Raw genomic sequence first — 25,758 nt, forward strand, 5'->3', positions numbered from 1 at the left:
ATTATTACTCATCTGCACAACAAACTGCGTTACTAAAAGTTTCTTAGCCACCCTAATGACCCTAACGACCTCCAAGCATCAGTTCTAGCAAGCCTAGTTAGTATCTGCAGTACCAGTAATTCCTGTTTTCACAGAAAAAAAAAACCCACCAAACTCCACAAACAGCCAAAGTTAAGACTTTGTCAAAAACAAGGTAAGAAATGACACATCACATTATCTTTCAAACATTTTTTTTTACTGCAAGTTCTTTGTAAATATTCATATAGTAATTACAAAAAATACCAAAGAAAATTTCAGTCTATTCAATTTCAGAGAGTCATAATAATTTACAAAAAAATAAATAGCTTTACTCTAAAGAAGACAACTGCCTATTTTTAAGGTCAACAACATTCAACAGAAGTCCACATTCTCAGAGTACTTAATATTTGGATCCATCTGGCTTAGTTTGCCTTTTTCCAGCATTTTCCTCTAAAATAAGACAAATTAAAACATGAGAAATAAAACTTTTTTCTTTGCACAGAAAACTGAACATTCAACAAAGACTTCAAAAACCAGACTCCACTGCTAATCGAATTGTTAGAGCTCTGACACACAACTTGAAAAACAGAAAAACAGTTCTTTGCTTTTGGGTTTTTTTTTTGGTGTTGGGGTATTTTTTTGGCTGGTTGTTGTTGATTTTAACTACTGTCACAGAATAGTCTCCCAGAAGATTTAAGAGTCAACAGGAGCAGCATGAAGGGCGTGTTTCTTCAACATAAGGCTAACGGTCCTTGATGTAGCAGAACTTCTATTAAAGCACAAAACTGCCAAAGCTAGGGGTATCACAGTCAGCATTACATTGAGTCTTCAACCTCTGCCCAGGTCAGTCCTCACTTCTCAGCCTAGCCCCCACAGGCATAACCAGAATTCTCCACCCAAGTCAGAATTCCTGAGTGAACCGGGTGTAAAATCATGTACTGTTTTCTGCAACAGACCAACTGATGCTAGAGTTGGGTTTTGGAGTGATCATCATTCCAAATATGAATAAATACTGCTTTGAAGTTGACTGTGCTTTTTCCACATCAGCACTACTGACATAGTGAACTCACTGCTATACAACGTAAACACATGTAAAATCTTTAGGAGAATGCATAGAAGCATTAACCACGTACAGTAAATGCCATAATGAGAAAACCTGGCACGAGCATTATTTCACAAGAAGAAAATCTTTGGACGTTAGGACAATATGCCACAAAATGTTTCAAGTGCATATCACAATAGATGGCTCATCAAATGAGGAATCAGCAAACAAGTAAATAACTAGCATTTGCAAAAATACTTAAAACAAAAATGGGTTTGAGGACATAGGAGCAGATGAAAAGAAAAAGCTTTTAAGAATTTCTTTGATGAATCACTCCGCCTTACATTTGAGCATATAATGACAGATGTCAGGCAAGAACTAGGAGACTATGAAGTGTTTTGCAGAGTTTACATGCTTCTCCTAAAGCTGGCTAAAAATCAATACACAGGAGAAGAAAAAAAAATATTGCATTTTCATGTTACTTCCATTGCTGTGCTGTGGCTGACTTCATTAGGTCTGTAACTGAACTCACACCAACTCAGGGGAAATTACATTTGTTTGAGTGCATCACCTCCCCCTTCTCCATTCAAATCCTATACCAATCCTGAGTCTTTGGCCATGCTATAGAAAAGGCCTTTTTCCTGAAGTAGGTTGTCTGGGCTATCACACTCCACCACTTCACCTCTGTCCAGGACTAAAACTCTGTAAAACAAGAAATAAAAAAATTCACAAGAAAGTCAAAATGTCTAGATATACTACATATTCACTGACAGAGAAATTAACAGAAACATAGCTACTCTATGCAAGGGAAGACTGTCCAGACTGAGTCAGTGAAGACAGATTTTCACCTCCATCCTTCCATCCTCACTGCAGAAGGCATGTCTGGTCTACTTCTTATGTAGCAGGCAGACACAAGACTTCAAGTGTGCTCTGAGCCAACCAGAAAATCGGTGGTAGCACTTTCTCTCAAATTAAGAGCCACTGAAACATTTTAGGAGATTTTAACATTCCCCTAACACTTCCACATAACTGCTGCTATGCAGCTTCTGCTGACAAAATATAAACATGAACATACAGCTTATGGAATGCAAACATACAAGTGGAACTAGGAAATTCACAAAGCAAGTCACTACAGTCACATAAGTGCAGAGTTCAAAGTGTTCTTCACCTACTTCCGCCAAGGCACTGGCAGATGCCAGCCAGGCCCTCAGGCAAGTGCTGTTGCTGCATGGCGTTACTGGCTGCCACAACCAAACTGGGTGTTAATCTGGTGACAGTAGCACATGCAATGCTTGTCTCTTATCTTTCAGTATTGACAGTGCAAAGGTGTACAAGAGCAAACAATTCTATCAGTGTTCACTCTGCTCTCTGACATACTGTGATAAAAAGGACAAGAGAGCTTACAGTTGAATTTGAGAGAAAAATCTACACTCAACCACATCTTCACAAGGTTGCTGAAGATGACAGAGGTCAAAAACGCAGAATTGAGTGATGAAGAAACATCAAATCAACTTCAGACAAAGGCAGCAACTTCCCCTATGGTTCCTTATGCTGTCTGTGCCCAGTTTAGGTTATGTACTCCCTAAAATTCTGATGCCTCTTCTATCTGTGCCTAAATTAGGGCAAGACCCAGGAATAGATTCCTGTTGTCCTTCTTGCCTCCTTTCCCCTACACAAATAGCACAACAGCAGCATGACAGAGGAAACCGAGGAGCTTCCCAGGCCAAGCACAGCATCTGTAAGCCAGAATACAGACAACCCATCTATACCACGATTTCAGCAGTAACGTGGAGAGAGCACTAAAAATGCACTGGTCAACACAGATAAGCATCATTGTGCTAGATAAAAGTAGAACACGCTATAAATCACACACACACCATTCCTCAAGACAGAAACAGTAAAGAGTATTACTTTACCTTGTATAGTCCATGATTGTGTTCAGACGATGCGCTATAGTTAAAACAGTACATTCTTCAAATTGAGATTTTATTGTTGACTGTATGAGGTTATCTGTCTCAAGATCAACAGCAGCTGTGGCTTCATCTAGAACTAGGATTTTGGATTTCCTGAGCAGAGCTCGTGCCAGGCACACCAGCTGGCGCTGTCCCACACTGCACAGATGGGAGAAAGGAGAGAGAACAACAACAACAAAAAGAGTAAGTTCAGTGCTCTTTTCCAAAGCCCAGCAAAACAGGTAATGTCAGTCTTACTGATTCACTATAAAGTATGTAACAGCAACTTAACCACAAGATCCTTCTCATAACAAAATACAGGCAATGTAATAAAAGAGTATATTACAAATGGTCTTGATCACTGAATCAGTGTATTGTTAAAAACTGACTTCAAATGGTTTTTACAAACTTAAGGCATAACTCTGTTAAAGTGCTAAAAGCAAGCTAACTACTCCCCATAGAAAAGTCAGAGCACCTACTATAAATAGCAGGCTGCTGCTACCAAAATCCTTTCCAAGACTGTGCAAGCTGGGAAGCCAAATGTCACAGCATTCTGAGTATTCCTTAAATTTAATTCCCAAATTTGAGAATTTAAAGCCTGTTCAATAAAACCTAACTGGCTGGCTGCCTGGTCATGCATTAAGAATTCCTCCCCACATCCTCATTAACAATTAAAATAAACAACTACCAACAACAACAATCACCCACAAACAACCAATACTGCTATTGCTAGGTTCCAGGTACCTTTTGTTCAAAGTGAGCTCTAAGTGTTCTGTAAGTAGAAAGTCTAGCTGCAGATTAGAGACCACACACACACTTCTCAGCTCACACTTAACTCTTAAGGTAAGCACCACTTTTTTTTAAAGCCTACCTGAGGTTTTCTCCACCCTCAGAACATTCATGATTGAGTTTATCAGGAAGGGATGACACAAAATTTTTCAAGTGAGCCAATTCCAAAGATCTCCAAATGTCTTCATCAGAGTGTTGGTCAAAAGGATCAAGATTCATACGCAGAGAACCAGAAAATAATATCGGATCCTACTCATAGAAAGACATAATTGACAATCCATGCAGAACACAGCAGTGCATGAAAAATTTTGCTTAAATACTGAAAAGAAAACAACTCATGCAGTTGCAAGAAAGCCAATCTACTGAATTAAGGAGTTAGACTTCACTTTTTCAGGCACCGGGCTAGACTGGGATGGTCATATGCAGACCTCTGTGAGTGAAGAGCACTGCATATCTCATAATGCTCTGACGTCTGCAAGGTCAGAATGCTTTCTTTGTACAAAAGCCCAATAGTCCACATAAAGCCTGAAATAGCAACACAAAATCCCAGGCCTTCGTAACTGGACTACACAATAACTTAATTCTAGTTCTAAAAAGTACAGAACTAGCATCAGTCAACACTGAGTTTATCTAAACTCCAGCAAGCCCTCCACAAGTGGCAACAGTCAGGACATTATTTCTCCCCTACTGGTCAAAAGAAAAACAGTTTGTAGGTTACCATGGGACCTCAAGCAGCTGTTCAGCTGGGATGAGACTTACTACTCAGGCTAAGCTGTCTACAGTGTTTACATCATTAGCATGGGGTGCTGACAATGCCCAAGTGCCTTAAAGACCATGGTTTTGCTTCCACACCACAACTCAGTCATAGCTAAACTCCTAAATGTTACCCAGCACAAGCAACCAAAGACAGAAACATTTTTTACCCAGACTAAGTGTATGAAAGAGTATGGTGAAGTGACTCAATTTCACAGCTACAGATCAGAAAAGGAATAAATACATTCCCTCTAGTACACTGCAGAAAGCACACTGTTACAGTATGAGCTCTGGTAACGTTAGAATTTTACACCTACCTGAGGAATTATGGTTATCTTGAACCGCAAGTCATGGAGCCCTATCTTTGCAATATTAATTCCATCAATAATAATTTCTCCTTCAGATGCTTCATTGATCCGAAATAAGCCTAAAGTAAGGGAGGATTTTCCAGCTCCTGTTCTTCCAACTATTCCTATCTGGTGGAAAGAAATAAAGAAAGATCTGACACTAGGACAGAGTTAAAGCATTTCCAAGACACCATCCAAAGTAGACTTTGTTGAAAGGCTGCAATATTTCTTGGGCTATCAACACACTAAAATAATGCAACTAGCAGAAGCTAATCTAACAGGAACAAAAATAAATAAAACACAGGCTATGGAAATAAAAGATTGCAATCCACTCACAGAATTATTCAGTTTTACGGAAAGGCAGATGGAATCAGGAAGAGAAGGTAAAAGATGTCCTAACTATCCTATTTTTCTCTTCATGCTTCACAGATAAATTTCTGATTTGGCCTTTATTTTCTCTTCTTTGAATTTGAAGCAAATTCATAGCAAAAGCACTCAGTTTCATACTATATGTTCTGCTTCCCAGTTAGGCTGAAGTCTTCAGTGATTCTTTTTTTATTAAAATATGGTTTTTCAAAAATTTTTACTTTAGTTGGTTGATGTATCTCTTCCCATCTGCATTTTCTATTTAGCCCTGTTGTAGTATTCTGCCCATATTTGTATGTAGAAAGCATGCACTCAAAAAAAAAATAAAAATGCAAATACCTAGTTGGATACCACAACTAAAGAGGCCTGACAGTAGATGTGTTTCTCAGGTACGTTGTATGCTGTCATGCCACAATATTATTAGACATCAGAGAATCCACTCAGGACTGAGGTGTATGTGAACATATGTGAGAATATTCAGCAGATAGGCACACAAATCTATCTCCATCAGAGTTTTGCCAAATCCAGATAATCTGGCAAGAGCTCACTGCAGCTGCCAGTTACATTAAGACTGATTCTAAAGAAGCACTTCTTGTTCTAAAGGACCTAAGACTATTACCACAGAAAGGAGCAAGTCCCCTCTTTGGGTTATATGCATATTTATAATACAGTAATCGTCTGCTATTAATTCAAAGTCATTACCTTCTCACCCCCATTTATGGTGATGTTTATATTTTTCAGAACCAAATCCAAGTCTTCTCGGTAACGTAAACTAAAGCCTCGAAACTCAATCTTCCCCTCCTCAGGCCAGGTGTTTGCTGGGGCTGCTTCTTCAATACTCCACTCAGCCTGAAACAACCACACAAGCATATCTAATCACTTCTTCTCTCAACTGGGCACAGGTTCAGAGGATTTAAAAGCAATTAAGAAAAATCCTCGTTACTGTGTAACTTGCAAAAGGAACTGTGATGATGATGATGGAAAAAAAGGAAAAAAATGCCTGAAGGCAGATGGTGTACATAGCTAAGGGAACTGTGTACTGTAGACAAAAGGGACACAACTACAGATGTGATGACTTCACAGGCAATATGAATCAAAACAAAAAGGTAGCTCTTCTTCACTCTGCCTCATTGAGTGCAAAAACGGAAACATGCAAATAAAAAAAAAACTGTGAAGCACTTAAAAACTAAACCACATTTGCACAGATTCTCTGGTTAACCCAATGCATAACAGCAAGTTTCCTAAATAGTAAGGTATAAATATTGGTGCATACACTCCAAAAACACCCACAGGAACTATGCCGTGGTACACTAAGTGTTCCCTGTGGAGCACTAAGATGCATCCTGTCTTTACAGGGCAATGAGAGCACTAAGCAACATCAACTCCCTCAGCTCAAAGGACATGTCCAGTTGCACTCTGCAACCCATTTACCAAGCTGTGGGTGAGATCTCAGAAGACGGTGCTGCTTTCTACACAGAACTAATTGGAAGCTTTAGTCCAAAACACTGGTCCAAAGGCACTACGGAGGGCGAACTGAAAGGTCTGACAAGGAAGAAGAGACTTGTCAACAGGACAGCTGCCATCACCTCAACTGAGCGAGGTTTTCTGCTGACCATGGTAAATGAGACCTGGCAACTTGAACTCACAGAGTCCCAAAAAGGAACACTGGTGTCCTGACACCAAGAGGATCCCCAGGAGTCTGCCATTTTTGCTGTCTTCCATAGATTAGCTCAAAGTGAGGCAAGGACTTGCAGTCTCAAGCTCTGCAGGCGAGTTATACTGAATGTGAAAACTGGAAGTGATCCAGAGCACAGGAGCCCTACCTCAGGGCATCAACTTCATATAAATACTGCTCCCTACTAATGAAGGGCTGATCGCTTCATTGGAATGGTGTTTGTGTAACACAAACCTGTCTAATGAGTACAATTGAAACATTTCATTAACAGCTGAAGATGTTCTAGATGGAAAGGAATAAAGCATTAAGGTAATTGTAATCTTGTTCAAGCTACCCAGTTAGGCTGCATGTAACCATGTCAAACGATACAATTGCAAGTCCTGGGAAACGTCAAATGTTAACTGTGGTGAACAACTCTCTGTACCTCCTTCTCCATTTCAGCATATTCTTTGACTCTTTCTACAGCAACAATGTTGGTTTCCAGATCAGATGTCATGCGAACTAGCCAGTTTAAGTATGCTGTAATCTGCAAGAAAAGAATTTTAAAAACAATTTACAGTAAACAATTTTTAAAAAATTCTATGTACCTTACATTCTTTCTAAAGTGTGAACAAGGTTCACACAAGCTTTCTGATGCAGTCACGGTTGTTTATTTTAATTAAGGTATAACTACCTGCAGTGAGTAGGACACTGAAAGACCAACCAGTCCTGGACTGAGCTTGTTGCGTGCAATCACTGCAAACAATGCTGCAAAGAGAACAATACAGTTCCCCACAAACTCCAGACGTACCGCCAACCATCTGCAATACAGAAGGACATAACACATCTTTCCAGTAACATCCACAGACAATCATGAATGCAATGAACTACCGTTCTGTCACATTTTGTTTTTAAAAAGATCAGTAACATGGCATCTGAGTACTGCCAGTGACACAGGAACTGTAAGGCACCTGATGTTCTGCTCCAGCAGCATGCAAAAGGTATACAGAATTAAATAAGCCTTTCAGAGACATTAACTCCTGTTTTAGTTCAGAAAGCAGATGTGGTTATATTGGAACAGATGAACCACAACTTTTAAAAATACTACCCAGATGTAAGGGAGGACCTATAAACAAGAATTAATCTTAATTTCAAACATGTTTAAGAAAACAGGTATATTCACAAAGGTTGCCCTATGTGGGACAAATACACTGACAGGTGATTGACAAGGCACAGAGGCAACAAAACCATACCCTCTCTCTTTATAAAGATCCCACCATTACCTGTTTGCAACAATGCTTGGATAATAAGCTTTCTGATTTTCATCCACTTTCACGTCATTCTGCTTTATAAAACGTTTCTGCTCTTCAAAGGCTCGAATTACACTGACTCCCAGAAGGGTCTCATTGAAGTGAGAATACACAGGAGAACGACTAACAGATTCAAGGCGTTTGAGCTGGCGAGAGGTGGCCACATAAAATCTCTGCAAATCAGAATATGAAGATTGAGGTTACATCCAGATTGCATTTGACAACAAAGGGAATCACAAGAGAGCTCCCAGCCCTCTGGACTGTCAGTATCAGACATTCAACTTACACAGAGAAATACATGCCTTGTCCAAAACTTCTGAGCCTAAAACAATTGCTACATACACCTTTAAAGAAATGCCAATCAAACTCTCATCTAATAGCCACTACCACTCACTCTTCTCTGCAAACTGACTTCAATGTTACAAAATTTTGAGCCTCTAAGTCATGAATCACTGCCCTTAAGACTTACTAGCAAAGCTTTATAGATATACTAAATCAATAGCCAAAGCTAGAAAATAGCTCCTTTTCACATGTGTGTACTAGCTCTACCAAATACCTAACAGTAAAGCAAACTGAAGCAAGTATATCTTGCTTAAACAAGACAGGAGTGAAAGGCTGTCATAGTTTCTCTTTATCCATAAACAGTGTTCTAGCAAAATGGGCATGTCAGCAGAAATGCATACACAAGCCTGTAAAAGCTACTCTTCCATTTGAAATAAAGTTTAGAAAAGCCCACACGTTTTACATATATGGGCTCTAAGCAACAAGCTACACAGTTTGCCACAAAATTTAATGGCATTTTCGTGAAGGCTGCTTAGGTAATAAAGGATTAACTTTTGCACACGTAAGTCATTTTACACTTGAAAACATAAGGAGGTGATCTGCTGAAGTCAGCTAATCCATAAATCATGCAAAGCACCATTAGCTAAGATTGACACAAGGTAAACATTAAAATCCATCCTACCCTACCATCTTACATAGAAGATAAGTAATTTCTGGTCCAGTTGACAATGGCCAGCACATCCTACCTGCACAAGCAAGTAGACAAGTCCCAGAGGTGGAATAATGACAGCAGCTATAGAGGTGGCCAGCAAAATGATGATACAAGCCCCAATCACATTAAATGTTGAGCCCATGAACATCTTGATGATTGGTGGAATGGTAGAGTCAATGGTATCTATCTCCTTAGAGAAACGGTTCACTAAATTTCCACTGGGTGTACGTTCAAAGAAACTCATTGGAGACCTGAGAACATTGTGCAGCAGGTCAAGGTGCAGGTGTCGTGAAGCAAATATTCCTCCTATTGACACAGCCATTGAGTAGCCGAACACAGCAATACCTGGAAAAGAAGATTTGGTTTTTAACTGCTCTCAACTCTCACACAAAATAGTTTCTTCCATTTTGTCATCACTTAGAACCGGGACAGCTTCAGTACAATAATCCTGGGATTTGGAGTTCATTACAGCTAGATTTGGTGATTATTCAAAAGCTATTTCAGTGAAAACAGCAATTTACTCTCATGGGAGAATTTGTTTCTGCATTACCAACATTTGAGCACCTTCCATAAGTAAATGGTACTTGATTTTAAGGTGGCATATAATTTTTGTTAGGATTTTTACGACAACTGTAACAAGGGCTGTTGCACACCCTACTTTGGCTATTATACTTCATGTTAAAAAAATTTTCACCACAAAAAGGACAAAAAAGCCCACTGAGCTGGCCTCTCCATGGTGCCTTCGTCTTTATATGACCAAAAAAACAAAAACAAACCAACAACCCACAACCCACTTGGGCCTCAGCAAACTGCTGCTGCAGTTTTTAGAATACAAGGTCAGCAAGAGCATCAGAAACATTCTAAGTGAGCTACTCTTAAAAAAGGTAAAATCAGGCAAACCTTGAGAAATTCCCAGTGCTCCATATACTCCCAGTCTGACATCTGTGTACTGTTGTGTCCCATTAACAACAGGATCATCTGTCCATAAACTTAGCCAATAGTTGGAAGCCAGGGAGGCTATATGGTTACACATAAAGAGGAAAATGCTCAGAAAAGAGATACAGAGTCCAATAGCTTTCATGTATTCCCAGTATACTGTTGCCTTCACCTGAAGAGGGAGAAGAAAAAAGTCTTCATTTGGTTTCAAAGACAAGAGTTCCCACTCCTTCAACTTCTATTTAAAGTTAATATTCCTGCACCAAGCTATAAAAACATGACAATTCCACTGTATGAAGCCAGTCCTCAGAAGCACAAGCTGTAAGACATTCTAGGGAGTCGTGCCAAACCCAATATCCCTTGAGGGCAGGCACACATCATCTTTCCCTTGCCTTACAAGAGAACGGAAGGGAGAACACTGTCTGAAGTAAAACACCATCAGTGGCAGAGCCAAAAAACTTCACTGTGAAGTTCCAGTTTTTGTCTCTCTCTTTTTACCACAAGATTACACAATAAATATAATTTAATTAAACCCTTGCTCCACAGGTTTTATATTTTATGATCTATTAATTATAAAACAAGGACAGGAGCAACATCACTAGGCGTAACTACCATTCTCCCAAGAACCTCACTCTTAGGTTTCTCAGAAAGACCTGAGTGTCCTGGGATTAGATACTTGTGTCTACTGTGAAAACCTGACTTAAAATTCAATGTTGAAGGACAAATTTCACTGGGTGACTTAATTTGTCACAACTTTGCAATCTTTTTCAAAAAAAAAAAAAAAAAGAAAAGAGGAAAAAAAAGAAAAAAACCAAGCTGCTGCAAGCTTTTTCTTCCTTTTAAGTTTGAATGAGGTCAGCCTTATCATCCTTTCTGTGAGCAAATGTGGAGTCCATCTCTGGGAACAAAGGACACAATAATACTTCAATGAAGTTCTATAGAACAAGAGGCAATCTACTCAGCCCTTTCTCACTCCAGCTATATGGTCTTTAGAAGCCATTTTTTCCCCAATCACGTTGATTTTTTTGAAATTGAAATAGAGCACAGAAAGTGGGAGCAGGAGATCTTACCCTCCCAGTCTTTGCTGTGTCAGCCTCTGTCAGTTTCCAGGAATTCTTCTCTGCAAGAGGCTTCTGTAGCTCTGCTGTGCTGCTCTGGTGTTGTGACTTCCCAGTTTCTCTGCTGTATGTGGAGGAGTTACTGAGCTGCCTGTTTAAAAAAATATATATATATTTTTTTTACTTGGAAAGTACAGGCCAGGTGTTTACTTCACAGAAAGATTCAAAGCACCTATGGCTACAAGTGATTGATTATCCCAAGAGTAATGCAAGTTAATCTCCTTATCAGCCATCACCTTCCAAGTGACTATCATTGGTCCTCTACCCTCTGCACAGTGCACTTCTAATCCTCCCTGAGAGCATTCAGTTCTCTAGTATCCAGCTTCAGATACAAGCTAACAGGTTAGGCAGTCAACCAAATTTTGGTTGAGCAATCAGACTTAGCTTTCAAAAATACAGCACCTCTAGAGTACCTGAAGACAGCAACAGACTTGCCTCCTTCAGGCTTCTGGATCTGACACAATACATTTTCTTCCAACAAATGCCATAAATACCAAGTTACTGTTTGTTCACAGCTGACTATAAGGACAGGAAATTGGGGGAAAAAAAAGGAAAAAAAGAGGAAGAAGAGGACCACAAACCGATGCATCAGCTTTCCAGGGGCTTCATTCACAAGGACTCCATTTTCTACAGGCCTTCCTTCCTTTCCAGATGGACTATTTGCATCTGAGGGAGAAAAAAAATAGAGTAAAAAAGAAAATATGAAAGTGATAGTGATGAGATACAGTGTTTGAATTGCAGTAATAAATGCTAGGTGCAGTCCTGGTGTACAAATAAACAGTAAAACACAGAAGTATTTGCATGTGCTGACAGATAATTGATCAGATGAGCATATCAGCTTAGTCCCACCCCAAAAGGATTAGTTGACAACACAGAGAACATTTTTTTTTTGTTTTCCTACAATTATAGGTCAGTAATAATAATTTAATATAATTATGAGAACATACTTGATGTTAAAGCACAAAATACCAAGTTGCACTATGTCTCACTCTGGGGAAAGAAAGTCAATGCTCTAACCATCTTCTCAAATCACATCTTCAATACAGTTAAGTCAAAAATTATTTTTATTTTACAACACAACGAGCAGACACTCTTGTAAATGGATTAAAGCTATAAAAACAATTGACAAGTGCCATTAACTTTGAACCTTCCTGCAAAATGATACAGAAAGCAACATACAAAAGCCCCACGTTTGTAAGCCATAGGAATCATTCATTTAAGCAAGGAGATGTTTGCACAAATGTCACTGAACAACAAAAAAAAAACAACCAAGTTTTGTTACTCCAGGACATCCCACTCGTAAGAACATGCAGAACACATAGGGGTGTTACCTAAAACACTTCACAGAACCTATCAGCTTGAATTAAGATTTCTCCTAACAACTTCATTCAGCATAACACGTTAATAAAACTTTTGGGTTCAGATTATGTCATCATTTTCCTAATAGAAATGATTTTGACCTCCAAAAATTATTGATAATTAGGTTTTCATGTATAAAAGACCTGTTTTCATGTATAAAAGTTAATTCAGAATTTGTAACAAAATAATTTTGCATTTTAAAGAGTCTATGCAAACAGAAAAAAGCTCAACTGCATCTATTAAAGAGATCTGCAGAATAATTAGTGTAGATTTAGAATCTGAAATCTTCACGTTTTTATAAGAAAGCAAAACATATGCATAAATAAGTTCATCAGTACACTAAGGATGGGCTGCTTGAACTTAAAATTGTTCTGCAAACCTCCAAAAACCTAAAGCTAAACAGTTCAGTGTGGTCCGAAAGCAGGAAGAAAAAAAAAGAGCAGAAACAATGGCAAAAGTGAAACTTCAATTATTTAGTTCATATTTTTAAAAGAAATCTGAGACTGTTGGTTATTTTAGTACTTGATGTGTTTTCGTTTATAGGGGTCCCATATGAAAACACTGTATCGCTTTAGAGCATCACTGAAGCTCTAAACCCACATGAACGTAAGAAAACCACAAGCAAACCACCCTTCCTTAACAGCTCTTACATTTGATGCCTTGTTATAGGCTACAAAGATTTCATACATAAACTGCATTCACCTTTTGAGAGAGAAATGTACTGAAGATTGTCATAGTAAATCCAGAATATAAAATATTAAATATACAACAACAAAAGAGACCTTCATGTCTCAATACTGAGCTCTCCCTCTCAGATTACACTCATTATACTCCTAAATCCAGAGTGGGAGATGCACCTTTCAAGTTTATTTAAAGCTTCCCTATGAAAACGTTTGAGATACAGAATCACTGCTGGTGAATTAGTTATCTACAAGTCAGCGTGTGAATTACTGTACGCACAGAGGTTACGTGCAAACCAAACAAATATCTTGTTATGTAGATGAAATTCTTCTAATAATGACTCGATCTCTTTTGTCAATGAAGTAGTTACTAGTATTGCTCCACCACAAGCACTAGTAAAAGCCACAAGGCAAAAAAGCAGTTACCTGTTTCCAGAGGTTGAATCGTTCTTTCTAACGAAGGATCTGAGTCTAAAAGCATATAATATTAACTCTTTCCAGAACACAACCATTTTCAACCTTCACAAGCATAAATGCATTAAAGTAGCACAACCTAAACCATAAATACAAACAAATGCTCAAGACAGAATCAAATTCACTGAAACTGATCTTTTTAATCCCACTTCTTGGATTAAAACAAAAATGGCAGCCTTAGGGAAAAAAAAAATCCAAACCATATGGATGCAAGTGACAGATCACTAAATTTCCTTCTACATATGCACTAATGAGGTCTGGGGAGCAGAAATCAAAAAGCAACTCCAAGGCAACGTCAAATCACCTAAGAAAAATCCCAGAATATACAAGCAACTACTATATGAGTTTTCCTCAATGGCATGGAAGAGACTTTATTTAAGAAGCTTAGAGACTCCCTATTCTTAACAATAAAGGTGTGTATCATCATGTTTTAAGAGTGACAACTTTCATCTACATAGGTGCACCTCCAAGAAGTGCAATGAAGCTGTGAAGGGACTGGAGCACAGCCCTATTGGGAGGAGCTGAAGGACCTGGGATTGTTCAGTCTGGAGAAGAGGCTCAGGGGAGACTTTACAGCTCTCTACAATTCCCTCAGAGAAGGTTGTGGTGAGGTGGGGGTCAGCCTCTTCTCCCAAATAACAGTGACAGGACAAGAGGGAATGGCCTTAAGTTGCACAAGGGGAGGTTCAGGTTGGCTATCAGGAAAAATTTACTTTCAGAAAGAGCGGTGATGCGTTGGCACAGGCTGTACAGGGAAGTGGTAGAGTCACTGTCCCTCAAGGTGTTCAAGAAAAGCTCAGATGTGGCACTGAGGGACATGATGTGATTTAGAGGGCAGAGGTGATGGGTTGACAGTTGGAATAGATGCTTTTAGTGGTCTTTTCCAACCTTAATGATTCTATCATCACCCAGCATGGCTAGATTAGTAAGGAACTGTGAGATAATTTACTCTTCTAAGCATCTTGGTACCTTGTGTACCTCACACCGAGTCAGTTATTTACTTAGGCCATTTGAGGCAGAGAATACAGCTAGACTTTACCTTACCAGAGAGAACAGAAAAGCTGAATTTTGCTAAAAGGTACATGAAACGATTTAAGAGGAAGTCAGATTATTTCCTGACCCAGGCAGGTGTTTCCTGAATAACACATCTAGATTCCACAAGGACATTTAGATCAGAGCCAACAGATCTCACTATTTAACCCTTCACTTTCCAGAAGCCAAAGGAGGGAAGCACCCATCCATACCTACAGGCACTGTACAAGCCATTCTATCTATCAGATGTAGTGCTCGAGCCCAATTCATTTTCATACTGTTAGAAAGAAACACAGTCATAAAACATGAGCGTTCTCTGTACTCAGAGACGGCAGTGACTGTAAAGGTACAGTGCTTTTTCTTGCTGATGTGAAACCTCAGCCCCTAAAGCAGAAGCATGTGTTTTTATTATCAAACACACACACTCTACTACCTAGTGTATGATGCACAGACACTGAGCTAGTAAGCTACCCTCTTTTCAAACTCAGGATTCAATAAATTGCTTCCCAACTGTAGCAGGAAGGACAAAAAATTACTTGTTTTTACAAAGATCAAGCATGGTTATGTGAATATTACTAGCATCATATGTTTTCCATAAAGCAAATTTCAACTCTGCTGGACAAGAAGCAGAATTTGGGGAATCAAGTCCACAGAATTATTTAAGGGGGAAAAAAAAACAACAAACAACAAAAACTCTTAACAGTTCTCAGAGTAATTTTACTCCCCTTACTTCCCACACCAAAACCAAGTTGTGCAGACAATCCTCGCAAAATCTGAGTTGAAAGATCCTCCAGTTTTAACGGCACCAGAGTCACAGATGTAAATGTTGGGGGACAGCCTACCCAGACTGCTCCACCTCAAGTGAAGTCCAGATAATGTAGAAAAGATTTAGAACTGTTACTTGTGCTGTATATTTTATCTTTCAGGCACTGCAGTCAAGATTAAAGATTAACCAAACAGTTAAAAAAAATACAAGGGTTGCTCCAAAAGTAATGCCTCCTGTTTTATTATGTCAGCCCATGACATCAGAAGTAGAAATTGGTGGGATGGTAGCAAAGGTTGAACCTTCCCACCAACATCCCATTACATGTTGTTGCCATGTGACAGACGGCAGCAGAGGGGCTCTCTGACACAGCAGCATCTGACATGGAAAGGTGGATAAGGCAAAGAGGTGAAACTGAATTCTTCCACATGGAAAAGGTGACACCCACTGACATTCATGGACATTGGTCTCCATCAGTGTTCAGCAAAACAGTGGGTGTAGCACTGTGAGGCACTGGTAGTGCATTTCAGCAGTGGCAACAGTGACAGTGGGACACCTCTGCTCATACTTTTAGAAGCAAAGCATGCAGTTCTTGCACATTTTTGCCAGTGATGACCCATTAATGGTGATGACTACGTTGAAAAATAGCATTTTGTAGATGAGAATTTGCTCTATCAAATAATGTTACTGTGCTCTTCATATCTCTTGTTGTTTCCATGCGATAGATGGATTAATTAAGCAGCATTACTTTCAAAGCTACCTACTTATTTAAACCTTACAGTGTACTTCTCTAAGTTTTACTTTTCCTCCCCACACACTAAAAATAGGTCCAGGCTTTGCAAGGACAAACTGAAGTTATGAAGAAGCCACTTGGGAACAACAACAAAAAACCCAACAGCAAAACTCCTGGCTCCAAGCCCCTTAAAACTGCATATGCTACTGTAATCAGTTTGTATGAGAAATACAGGGAAAACAGTTGTAAGACAGGTAGTTGTAAAGTAACCATTTACTACTGCCAAAACAAGAGGTTTTGCAGCAACAGCTCCCAGTCTGGAAGGGGAAGGTGTGACCAGAGCAGTTCATGGCACAGCTATGAGTTCACACAAACACAACTGGCTGGACTACTGGCATCATCAGCAAATCATCCACAATAAAAGCCAGAGAATGGAAGAACTACTAAAAGCAAGGCAAACGTAGGTGCTTTCTTAATGCAAAGTGGTAGTTTAATTTCAGACGCAGCTTTCAAGTTACCTGCATAAAGCAGCAGACCAAAAGGTGTAAAAACTCCAGTTGACTCTTATGGATCTCATAACCATTTTAATTTTGATCTCAGTGAGAGCTACTCCACTACAGGACTGTTTCATATTTTGCTAAGTGCCATCAAAAACTGTTTCTACCTACAGCTATATTAAGAGAAATAGCAGTTATAACCAATACAACTAATATCTTTCCTTCAACAGGAATCCCTTAACACGTCATATATCAGTTTATTCAAAAGAGGATTTACTTGGAAGCTTACCACTGCTCTCCATGTTTTGCTCAGCATTAGCATAAGTACGAAGGAATTCTGCAAAAGCTCCATCTTGCTTCAGCAGTTCCTGGTAGGAGCCCATCTCAGAAATTTCTCCATCAGTCATTACCAGAATTGTATCCATTTGGGGCAGATAGTTCACTGCGTGGGTTACTAAAACCCGTGTCTAATCAGCAAAAGAAAAAAAAATAAATTCTAACATCTCAAACTAGCAAATACGATGATTAAGCTTCTGTTCTCACAGCCTTAATTCTGCGTGTAATACAGTAAAAATTATGGACAGGCATGCAACATTTCAAAGAAAACAATCATCCTTGTCTTTTGACTTTTCCTTCCCAGAATTTTGGATTAAAGAGACCAAAGTATTTCTTATTACAAAAACTCAGTAGTTTAGGATTTCTAAAAGAAAAAAAAAACAGAACTCAGAAGGATCCTTCTATTTCTTCTAAAGCAAAAGTCTGAAGGTGAAATTTGTGCAACTTAGAATCATTTGAACTCAGCAAAGAAAAACAAACTGTTTCCCAAAGACAAGTTATTACATCATTACATACTTTATTTTTCAAGATTCCTTTTGGTCCAATAACTTTTTCGAAAATATGTTTCCCAACGTGAGCATCAACAGCTGATAAAGGATCATCAAATAAATAGGTATCTGCATTACAGTAGACTGCTCGAGCAAGACTAACTCGCTGCTTCTGTCCTCCAGACAAATTCACACCCTGGGGAAAATAAGAAAATATGATCCTTTATTTACATCTAAAAGATGATTCCTTGCAGCAGTGAAAGAAGTGTAGTGCTTGTGAAATAGAAAAGCCATGGTAGATTTACGCAAACCAGAGAAGTCTCAGCACTAAATAAACAAGATACTTATCACAAGTTATTTACTACTACAACAGGAACAACTACAGCCAAAATCCCCTTAGAAGGAAGTCTGTTAACTTATATCACTGTCAATGAGGGGCTAGTAAACAAAAAAAGTATTGTTTACTAATCTTGCAAGGAATTAACACAGACCAGACAAACCTAATTCCCTGGATTCAGAGGCTAATTTCCCTCTCAGCCTTATTTCTACAGTGCTCCCCCTATCTCATGAACAAACTCTGGCCTTCTGATCAGCCAAATTTCTTGTAAGGAAGACAAAGCTGCACACTTATCTGAATCTGGACCTGAGGCTGACAGTTGGCAGCTATATCCCATCTAAAACTAGCCAGCAGGCAGAGCATACATCTCTGCATATCCCTTCCTGTCCTCTGGAGGGCATCAGCTTAGCAGAATGCCAAGCAGGTTACCTACACACACAGCTGGCCACGTGTTTAAGGGACACATGGTACTGCTTGTAAACTTGTAGGCAAGTTTCTAAATATCACACTACATGTATTTTTGCAACCAAAAGCCAAAGAGAACAAATTCTCATACATACACTCCCCCCTGAAGTATTTACAAGTTTATTTTCCTATTTCCACAAATGATTATGACCATGGCAACTCAGAGCTATTTAAAAACAGGCTTCTTTAAGATGCTTTTGCACTTGTAATTGAGAAAACACTTCACCCCTTTCAGTGTTAAAGAAAATACATACTGTTCAAGTTCTGCCTCTTATTCTAGCGGATTTCTACTCTGAATGTTTTCAACTCAATATAACTTTATTACAAAGTACAACAGAAGTCATATGGCCTTATCTGCAAGCAACAGCAGTGTTAGAGTGGGTATTTAAATACCTTTTCTCCTATTTCTGTTCTGTCTCCCATAGGAAGAATCTCTAAATCAGGCAGAAGTGCACAAGCCTCAATAACACGCTTATACCGGCTCTCATTCATCTCTCTTCCAAAGATAATATTATCTTCTAAAGTTGCATTTTGGATCCAGGCTTGCTGAGGAACGTAAGCAATCGAGCCCTGCAAAAAAATTAAAGTTCCTTATTCAGTAGTTAAGGCAAAAAGCTCACAAAGTCAAAGCACAGCAGGGCCTTGTGAGGCTGGCAGTGCTATGTATGTATTTCACAAACTGCCTACGGTCACTTTGGAATGACACAGACAAATGTGTGCACTTGGGGTAGCACCTCCTAAAATATGTTATTTTTTTTAATCCTCTGGGCAAGTGAATGTAACAAAGTGTATTGGTGGAAAATAGAAGACTTCAAACAAAACATGATTCCCTAACATAAACTCAGAAGAAACATTTGTTTAGAGAATATTTACACAATTACTGGATGTTAGAACTCATTACAGCTTTGCTCTTTCATCTAGCCATAAATTATGTTCACCGTAAAACAATTTAATAGGGAATGTAAGAGTGTTTAACAAATGCATCCCTGCCAAGAGATTTCTGCTAAAAGTAGGGGAAGTCGCTCTTATGTAAGAATGTCACTTCAAAGGAAAAGACTTGGCTGCTACAAAATAATTCACTTTGAAGCACAGTTCTACCTTCTCTTGGCACTAATAAACAGTTGCTCAGCTCTTACTTTGGTTTTTCCAGAACAATTCTGGACGTGATCAAACAAATTTTTTTAATTTTTTTTCAAATGCAACAGACTTGTTTTGCTCTCAAATTAAACAGCAGCTTCTCCCATGTTTGGGTATCTCTGTATAGGGGGATAAGCATACTCTTTCCCCTTGCAACTTTCTGATGTCTAAGAAGGTATGACTTAATGTTGCTCCTCCTCATCCTGGACTACATGTAATAGGATCTCTTTCCCCCATACCTGGCTGCCAACAAGACTCAACAGAATTTATCTTTGAGACTTCCACTATTCTGTCTATTTGGCTAAACTTGAAATTGACAAATATACAAGTTAATCCTTCACAGAGTGTTAAATGTGGCCCAATTTCCTGGCAAGCCATGTGTGTGTTCATTTGAAAGGCTGTCTTCTTCATTTCACTTGCAAATTTGGAATCACTCAGGCAACACCCACAAATAGCTGAACAATTTGTCAGACACATCACACACCTTGACAACCACGTAGCCTTCCTTTTTGTCCATCTCCCCCAACAATGCAGACAGCAATGAAGACTTTCCACAGCCAACTTGACCAACAACAGCTATCAGGGAGCCTTCGGGAACGGTGAAGTTAATGCTGAAATGAAGTGCACGCAATTCAGCCTCACTTGCTGGCATATCCCAGTAGTTAAACAATCTACTGAACAGCCCATATAAAGTCAGATGCAACGTGAACTCACACTGCAAGCGCTGACACCACATTAGAACTTAAATTATTTAAAAATACAACCTTTCAGAAAGCACACAGCTTTTCTTTTAGCTAGGAAATAGCATCTTCACATGTAATCAGTCAAAAAGAAAAAAAAAGTCACTTCCAATTTTTCTCTTAAATGTTCTGTTAGCAGAAATGTAATACAAATCACTGCTCCTCAAACAGCATCCTTGTCCCAAAGGACAATGCAATTTAAGACCCAAGAAAAAGAAGCCAAAATTAAGGAAGAGTACAGAGCATAGGGAAGACATGGCACAGAGTGCAAATGTAAGGGACATGGGATGAGGAAACAACCTAACTGCATCCTCTAGATGGAGCTCATCCCCATCTGCAGCCTGTAGCAAGAGCTTAACATCTGAGGCTTCCCCCCTTCAAATAAACCTTTTGCTACTCCCTATTTTTTTTTAATTATATAAGTATATGTAAAATAAATGTACAAAATAAATATAATAAATAAAAATAAGCATATATTTGTTTTCCTGTTCCTTTAAGGAACCAAAGTCTTATGTATATAGACTTTCTAATCTAAATACAGATAATTTATGATGCAGAAAAACAACCAAGTAGAACAAAGGGTACCAATGCTTACCTATTCAGTGAAGGAGGATCTGTTTTGGACCAGCTAAATGTTGCGTTCTTTACAACAATGCTTCCTTCAGCTGAGAAACAGAAAATGTGATTTTACACAAATGTGAATGCAAGCAGCTAAACTGTATGTTTTGGATTAAGCCACAGAAGAAAATTTAAGCACACCATAGTAAATGTATATAGCTACTTCTGTAACAGAACAAAAACCCACTGCCTACCAAAAGCTTGTGTTCTGGTCAAAGCAGAATAATAAACATAAGAATAATAAGCGTAACCTCATCAGAGGTTCTGAAGTTACATTTCTTCAGTAACCAGGAGGTATGTGAACAACTGTAAGAGATTCAACTCCCTCTTTATCCAGAAACCCCACTGCAAAGTCAGTTCAAGAAGCTAGCAGCCTCAGTCTGAGCTGAGCTTTAAGGAAAAACATCAGCTGAACTGATCCTTCCACATGGAAAGTTAAGTTACCACAAAAATAACAGGGGAGATAAAATACCAACTAATTTTGACTAAAAGCATTGCTGAGAGAATCCCAGAATGATTTGGTCTGGATGGAACTTTAATGATCATCTAGTTTAAACCTCTGTACCACGGGCAGCAACTGCTTCCACTAGAACAGCTTGCTCAGACAGGTTCAGCCTGGCCTTCTAGAGACTGACTTTTCATCCACAACTCTCTGGGAAACTTTTTTCTTTTTCCTCCCCCTCTCTTTAGAGCAAATCCAGAGGGTCCAAATGTTGCCTGGTAGTGGTATCTATCAGTTTTTACAGTAACAACTGCAAATATAATATATCTAATACAATCAAATAGACAATAAATACTTAGCCTAAATATACATCTGAGTGAACACAACTACAAACTATTAGGGAAAAATTTGCTTTAAAAATCCACTAAAGATTTGTGAGTGAAGTATTCACGGTCATCATCTGAGAAAGGGGAGGAGATGCTCCCCAAAGGAAGATGAGAGAATAAAAAAAAACCTAAGAAACAAAGTAGATGAATCTATAGAGGAGAATCAAGTGACTGAATCGATACAGAGCTCAGCTAACCACGTGAGAGGAAGCGACAAAGATTTTGTTGTCTTTGTAAAAAGGAAGTAGAAAAATCATTTAGGAATAACTGATATAGTTAAGTCAAGCTTTGCTTGCAAGATAAAGGGCACTGGATTTTTAGTAAATCTCCCTTCAAGCTCATTTACCTCCTGAACAGAGCAGCTAAATATATGTGCTAGATACACTGTGTGCCCACAGTGATGCTTCTTGCACAAAATGAACTGGAGGGCACGTGCCAGAAGTGGGACTTATACATCCTCTTTTAAAGGGACAGTTAATTATCAACCTCTTAACTTTCAAATTAGTACACCTGAAACTGTCTAACAAGTCACTTTAAAGTGACCAACTGCATCTGGATGATGCAACTGTTCTGTATCTTGGACACAGAAGCTGGGGAGAGAAATTGCACCTGAGAACGTGACAGAAACTCAATACAACTTTCATTTTTTACAACATCCCTTCTCTGCTTACTGGCTGAAATTAACTGCAAAGTGCAGTATTTTTGTTACAGAAAACAAAAGAGACACTGCAAAGCCACCGGAAATTTGCATAAGTTCTTTTTCAATAGCAAAAGAAACTCACCATTTGTAATGGGGCCCCTGATTATGCTGTCTGGATCTAACTCTTCATGAGACAGGAACACCCGAAGGCGCTTCAAGGAGACACTAGCCTACATTAGAAAGTGATACAAAACTACCTTATATTCTGCTAATTATATTTAAGAACAGTATTTTACACTATGTATATATAACATCATTACTAGATACTCCTAATCCCTCTTTTTAAAACCATCCTGTAGCTTCCTGAGTAGTCAAGCTTGCATTTCCCAGTCACAAGAAATACGAGTGATTTTGGGTGTGCTCATCCACCACACCCAAGATTGATAATTTTGCTTGTACAGCATTCAATATAGAGGAAATGCAAAGTTTATTTTGAGGTGACTGAATTTCACCAGCAAATGTTATTTGAGCACACAACTGTCGTCTTTCCAACCAGTGACACAGAAAAGTTTGTTAATGAATGAAATCTTACTTCTACTATGCTGCTGATAACCATAGGAAGTATGTTCAATGGAAACCTGAGAATGTTGAATAAAGCTAGGGATACAAATGCTGTCTGAGCATCCAGGATATTGTTCTTGTTTATTTTGACATACACAGCAAAGGTGGACAAGGCAACCTGAAACACAAAGCACAATGGTTACGATTAGAGCAACACCTTTTTTAAGCCAGAAGTCTAAAATCAAAGAGCAACATTCTGATAAACTCTGTTCTCTGGCTAACACCTCCCAAAACAAACATTTGATTTAAATATATTGTTGGGGGGGGGGGGGAAGGTTGATGGTGCCTCTTGGAAAACTTCTGAGGAGTCCAGCATTCACTTTCTGCACACAGTGAGGGGGAAGCCACAAATGTCCCAGGCTACCTGTGGTTGCACTACCTGAGAAGGGAAGGAAAGGAACGATTGCTAGCCTTTGTATCTGTTCTCCTTCACTTCTAAATCAATCGCAGACCCTAGATGAGTAATGTACATAGACTGAAAGGTTGGAAATATCCCAGTGCTAGCCCATTTTATATTCTGTAGGAACCACCATAACCCTAGTTAGCAAAGTACAGCCCTCTTTAATGTAGACAGCTTTTCTAAGAAATTTTAAATGTTACTGCGTTGCAAGACTTATATTGCCTAAACAGTTCACAACAGAAAAACTTCACCTTCATTCTGAACAAGAAAATGACAATAAACCATTATCATCAAGATATACAAATAAAAGCCATACATATCTACATTCTTCAAAATTATGTAGATTAAATTATAATGAAACTAAAGCAAACTAAGTTAAGCAAGAGAAAAACAGCACAATCCTTTCCAATCACAATACGCCTATTCCTCTTACTTTGTTTTCTTTCATGACAACAACACTCATACTTCAGTATATAACAAGAACTAACACTCCTTTCCCAAACTGACACAGCAAATCAAGGTTGTTTAACCACCAGTGACCTCCCTCCTACAAGGCATGAACTAATTAGCTAATTTATGTCTAAAATCTGACTGCTGTGAAGACAAGCCTTGTCCATCTTACGGTGGCTGACTCAGCTGTGCCTGGTACAGTAGTTTGTTTGTACAGTCCTAAGTTTGACAATCATACCCCAGCAAGAAAGCCCTCCCACAGAGATCAAAAACACAACAGGAGCCAAAGAATAACTTCAGAAGCAGCATGTCTGCACTCCTGTGTTGTCAGCAGCTAGTCTGAAATAGAACTTTATCAGCACCGACAGCACTATGGGAGGTACTGAACAATGAATAGTTTCCTGACAGCATTATTAAACAATGTGGTGAAGAACCCTGGCCATTGAAACAGGAGAAGCAGAAGAGAAAGTATTTTGCATTTCAAAAGTGCTTTCAAGTAGGCATGCGCGTAATTCTTTAATCAGAAGTTTATAGAAGAACATTTACCAAGAATAAAGATCTGGGATACAGCACATTAAACAGCAGCCTTCCAACAGTGGCAAACCCTTGAGGTTCAGGCCTATTGCCACAACACACTCACAACATGTACTGAAACAAAGCTGCTCATTAGGGGAATTTGTTTTCCCAGATTCTGCGGAACAGCAGGAAGGAGTCCACCTGTATAGTTTTATTTAGAAACTTCATTTAATAATATATTTATATTAAAACCATCTCAGACTTGTTATAGGAAAGCATTTGCTAAAGAATGCAGCTTATGTTTCCTAACCAGGGCACTGCTTCTTCTGCCTTTCATCATGCCCACAAAATAATATAAACACTGAATGCTTGAAGGGAAGGAATTTGAGACTGGAAAGTACATTTAAACATCTTCAACTGGAACAGTACATATTTCATCCTAATGTAGTAATGGCTTCTATTTGCCTCTATGCAGAAGAGCAATGCCCCATTGTTCTAATAGGGTCTGAAGTAATTTTGATGTGATCTCACTCCTCTCTCCCGTTCATTAGTTTGAATGTAAGCTAACCACAAACACAGCAGAGATGTTTCACATACCGAGAATATTTTTTAATAATAAGAATTTAATGCAGTCCCAGGCTATGCAATAGCTTTACCTCTCCACATTGCTCTTAAATAGATGTGGGGAGAACCAAGGCCAGAGGCATGTTTCTTGTGCAGTGTTCCATTTCATCAGGGACTCTCATCCAAGGACCTGCTGCTTCCAGAAACATACTGAAATAAGGAAGCTTTACTCTGCTGTCAGCCACAACTACCACCTGGAGGGTGCTGTGCACATAGTAATCTTAATCTGATGGTACTTTCCGTCTTAGATCCCTTGAGTATAGCAATAAAAATAGTAAGGAAAGGCAAGAGGTTTTTATTTTTAAGTAACTGTCATTAACTTCTAGATGCAGTCAACATGGATGTTATTAAGATCCAAGTAAAACAGAAATGCCTTGTCACAGGAAACTGAAGACCAAAGAGTTCAGTTTTCCACCGCTGCAGATGTAATTCCTACTTTTCCATTCATTAAAAAAAAAAGTTCTCAAAAACTGTTTTGGAAAACATGACCCAAAAGAGGAGAATAAACCTACAATTTGTTTCACTTACCAAAAAAGGCGCACAAACCCAAGTGAAGGTACCCACTGCAGCAAGGTAAGCAGATTTTTTTAGGACTTTGAGCTCTTTCTGTCTGATCTCCAATACCTTTTCTCTAAAGGCTAATTCCCAAGCATAAAGTTTTAGAACTTTAATCCCATTAAGAATTTCATTCATCAGCTTAATTCTGTTGTCTTTGCTCTTCATCTGTGCCACCTGAAAACA

General features: G+C 38.8%; 1 protein-coding gene across 3 annotated transcripts in view; it reads right to left on the reverse strand.

The window, feature by feature from the left end:
- Positions 1-491: 491 nt before the first annotated feature.
- Positions 492-25,758, reverse strand: part of LOC116237547 (ATP binding cassette subfamily C member 1 (ABCC1 blood group)) — a 51,280-nt gene continuing 26,013 nt past the window's right edge. For all 3 annotated transcript variants that reach the window (XM_031606798.2, XM_031606797.2, XM_090151543.1), the window contains exons 12-31: positions 25,546-25,749; positions 22,999-23,145; positions 22,549-22,636; positions 20,916-20,985; positions 20,065-20,191; positions 18,837-19,013; positions 17,670-17,837; positions 17,107-17,284; positions 11,861-11,945; positions 11,232-11,370; positions 10,126-10,333; positions 9,260-9,570; positions 8,205-8,404; positions 7,616-7,742; positions 7,367-7,468; positions 5,970-6,116; positions 4,872-5,030; positions 3,884-4,050; positions 2,977-3,171; positions 492-1,762 (exon numbers count right to left, since the gene is read on the reverse strand). In XM_031606798.2, coding sequence (XP_031462658.1) covers positions 1,654-1,762; positions 2,977-3,171; positions 3,884-4,050; positions 4,872-5,030; positions 5,970-6,116; positions 7,367-7,468; positions 7,616-7,742; positions 8,205-8,404; positions 9,260-9,570; positions 10,126-10,333; positions 11,232-11,370; positions 11,861-11,945; positions 17,107-17,284; positions 17,670-17,837; positions 18,837-19,013; positions 20,065-20,191; positions 20,916-20,985; positions 22,549-22,636; positions 22,999-23,145; positions 25,546-25,749 — 3,108 coding nt within the window. In that variant the 3' untranslated portion in view covers positions 492-1,653. The remainder of the gene's footprint in view (positions 1,763-2,976; positions 3,172-3,883; positions 4,051-4,871; positions 5,031-5,969; positions 6,117-7,366; positions 7,469-7,615; positions 7,743-8,204; positions 8,405-9,259; positions 9,571-10,125; positions 10,334-11,231; positions 11,371-11,860; positions 11,946-17,106; positions 17,285-17,669; positions 17,838-18,836; positions 19,014-20,064; positions 20,192-20,915; positions 20,986-22,548; positions 22,637-22,998; positions 23,146-25,545; positions 25,750-25,758) is intronic.

This window comes from Phasianus colchicus, chromosome 16 (assembly GCF_987193195.1).
Source record: "Phasianus colchicus chromosome 16, bPhaCol1.hap1.1, whole genome shotgun sequence".
In the NCBI taxonomy this organism is placed as follows: domain Eukaryota; kingdom Metazoa; phylum Chordata; class Aves; order Galliformes; family Phasianidae; genus Phasianus; species Phasianus colchicus.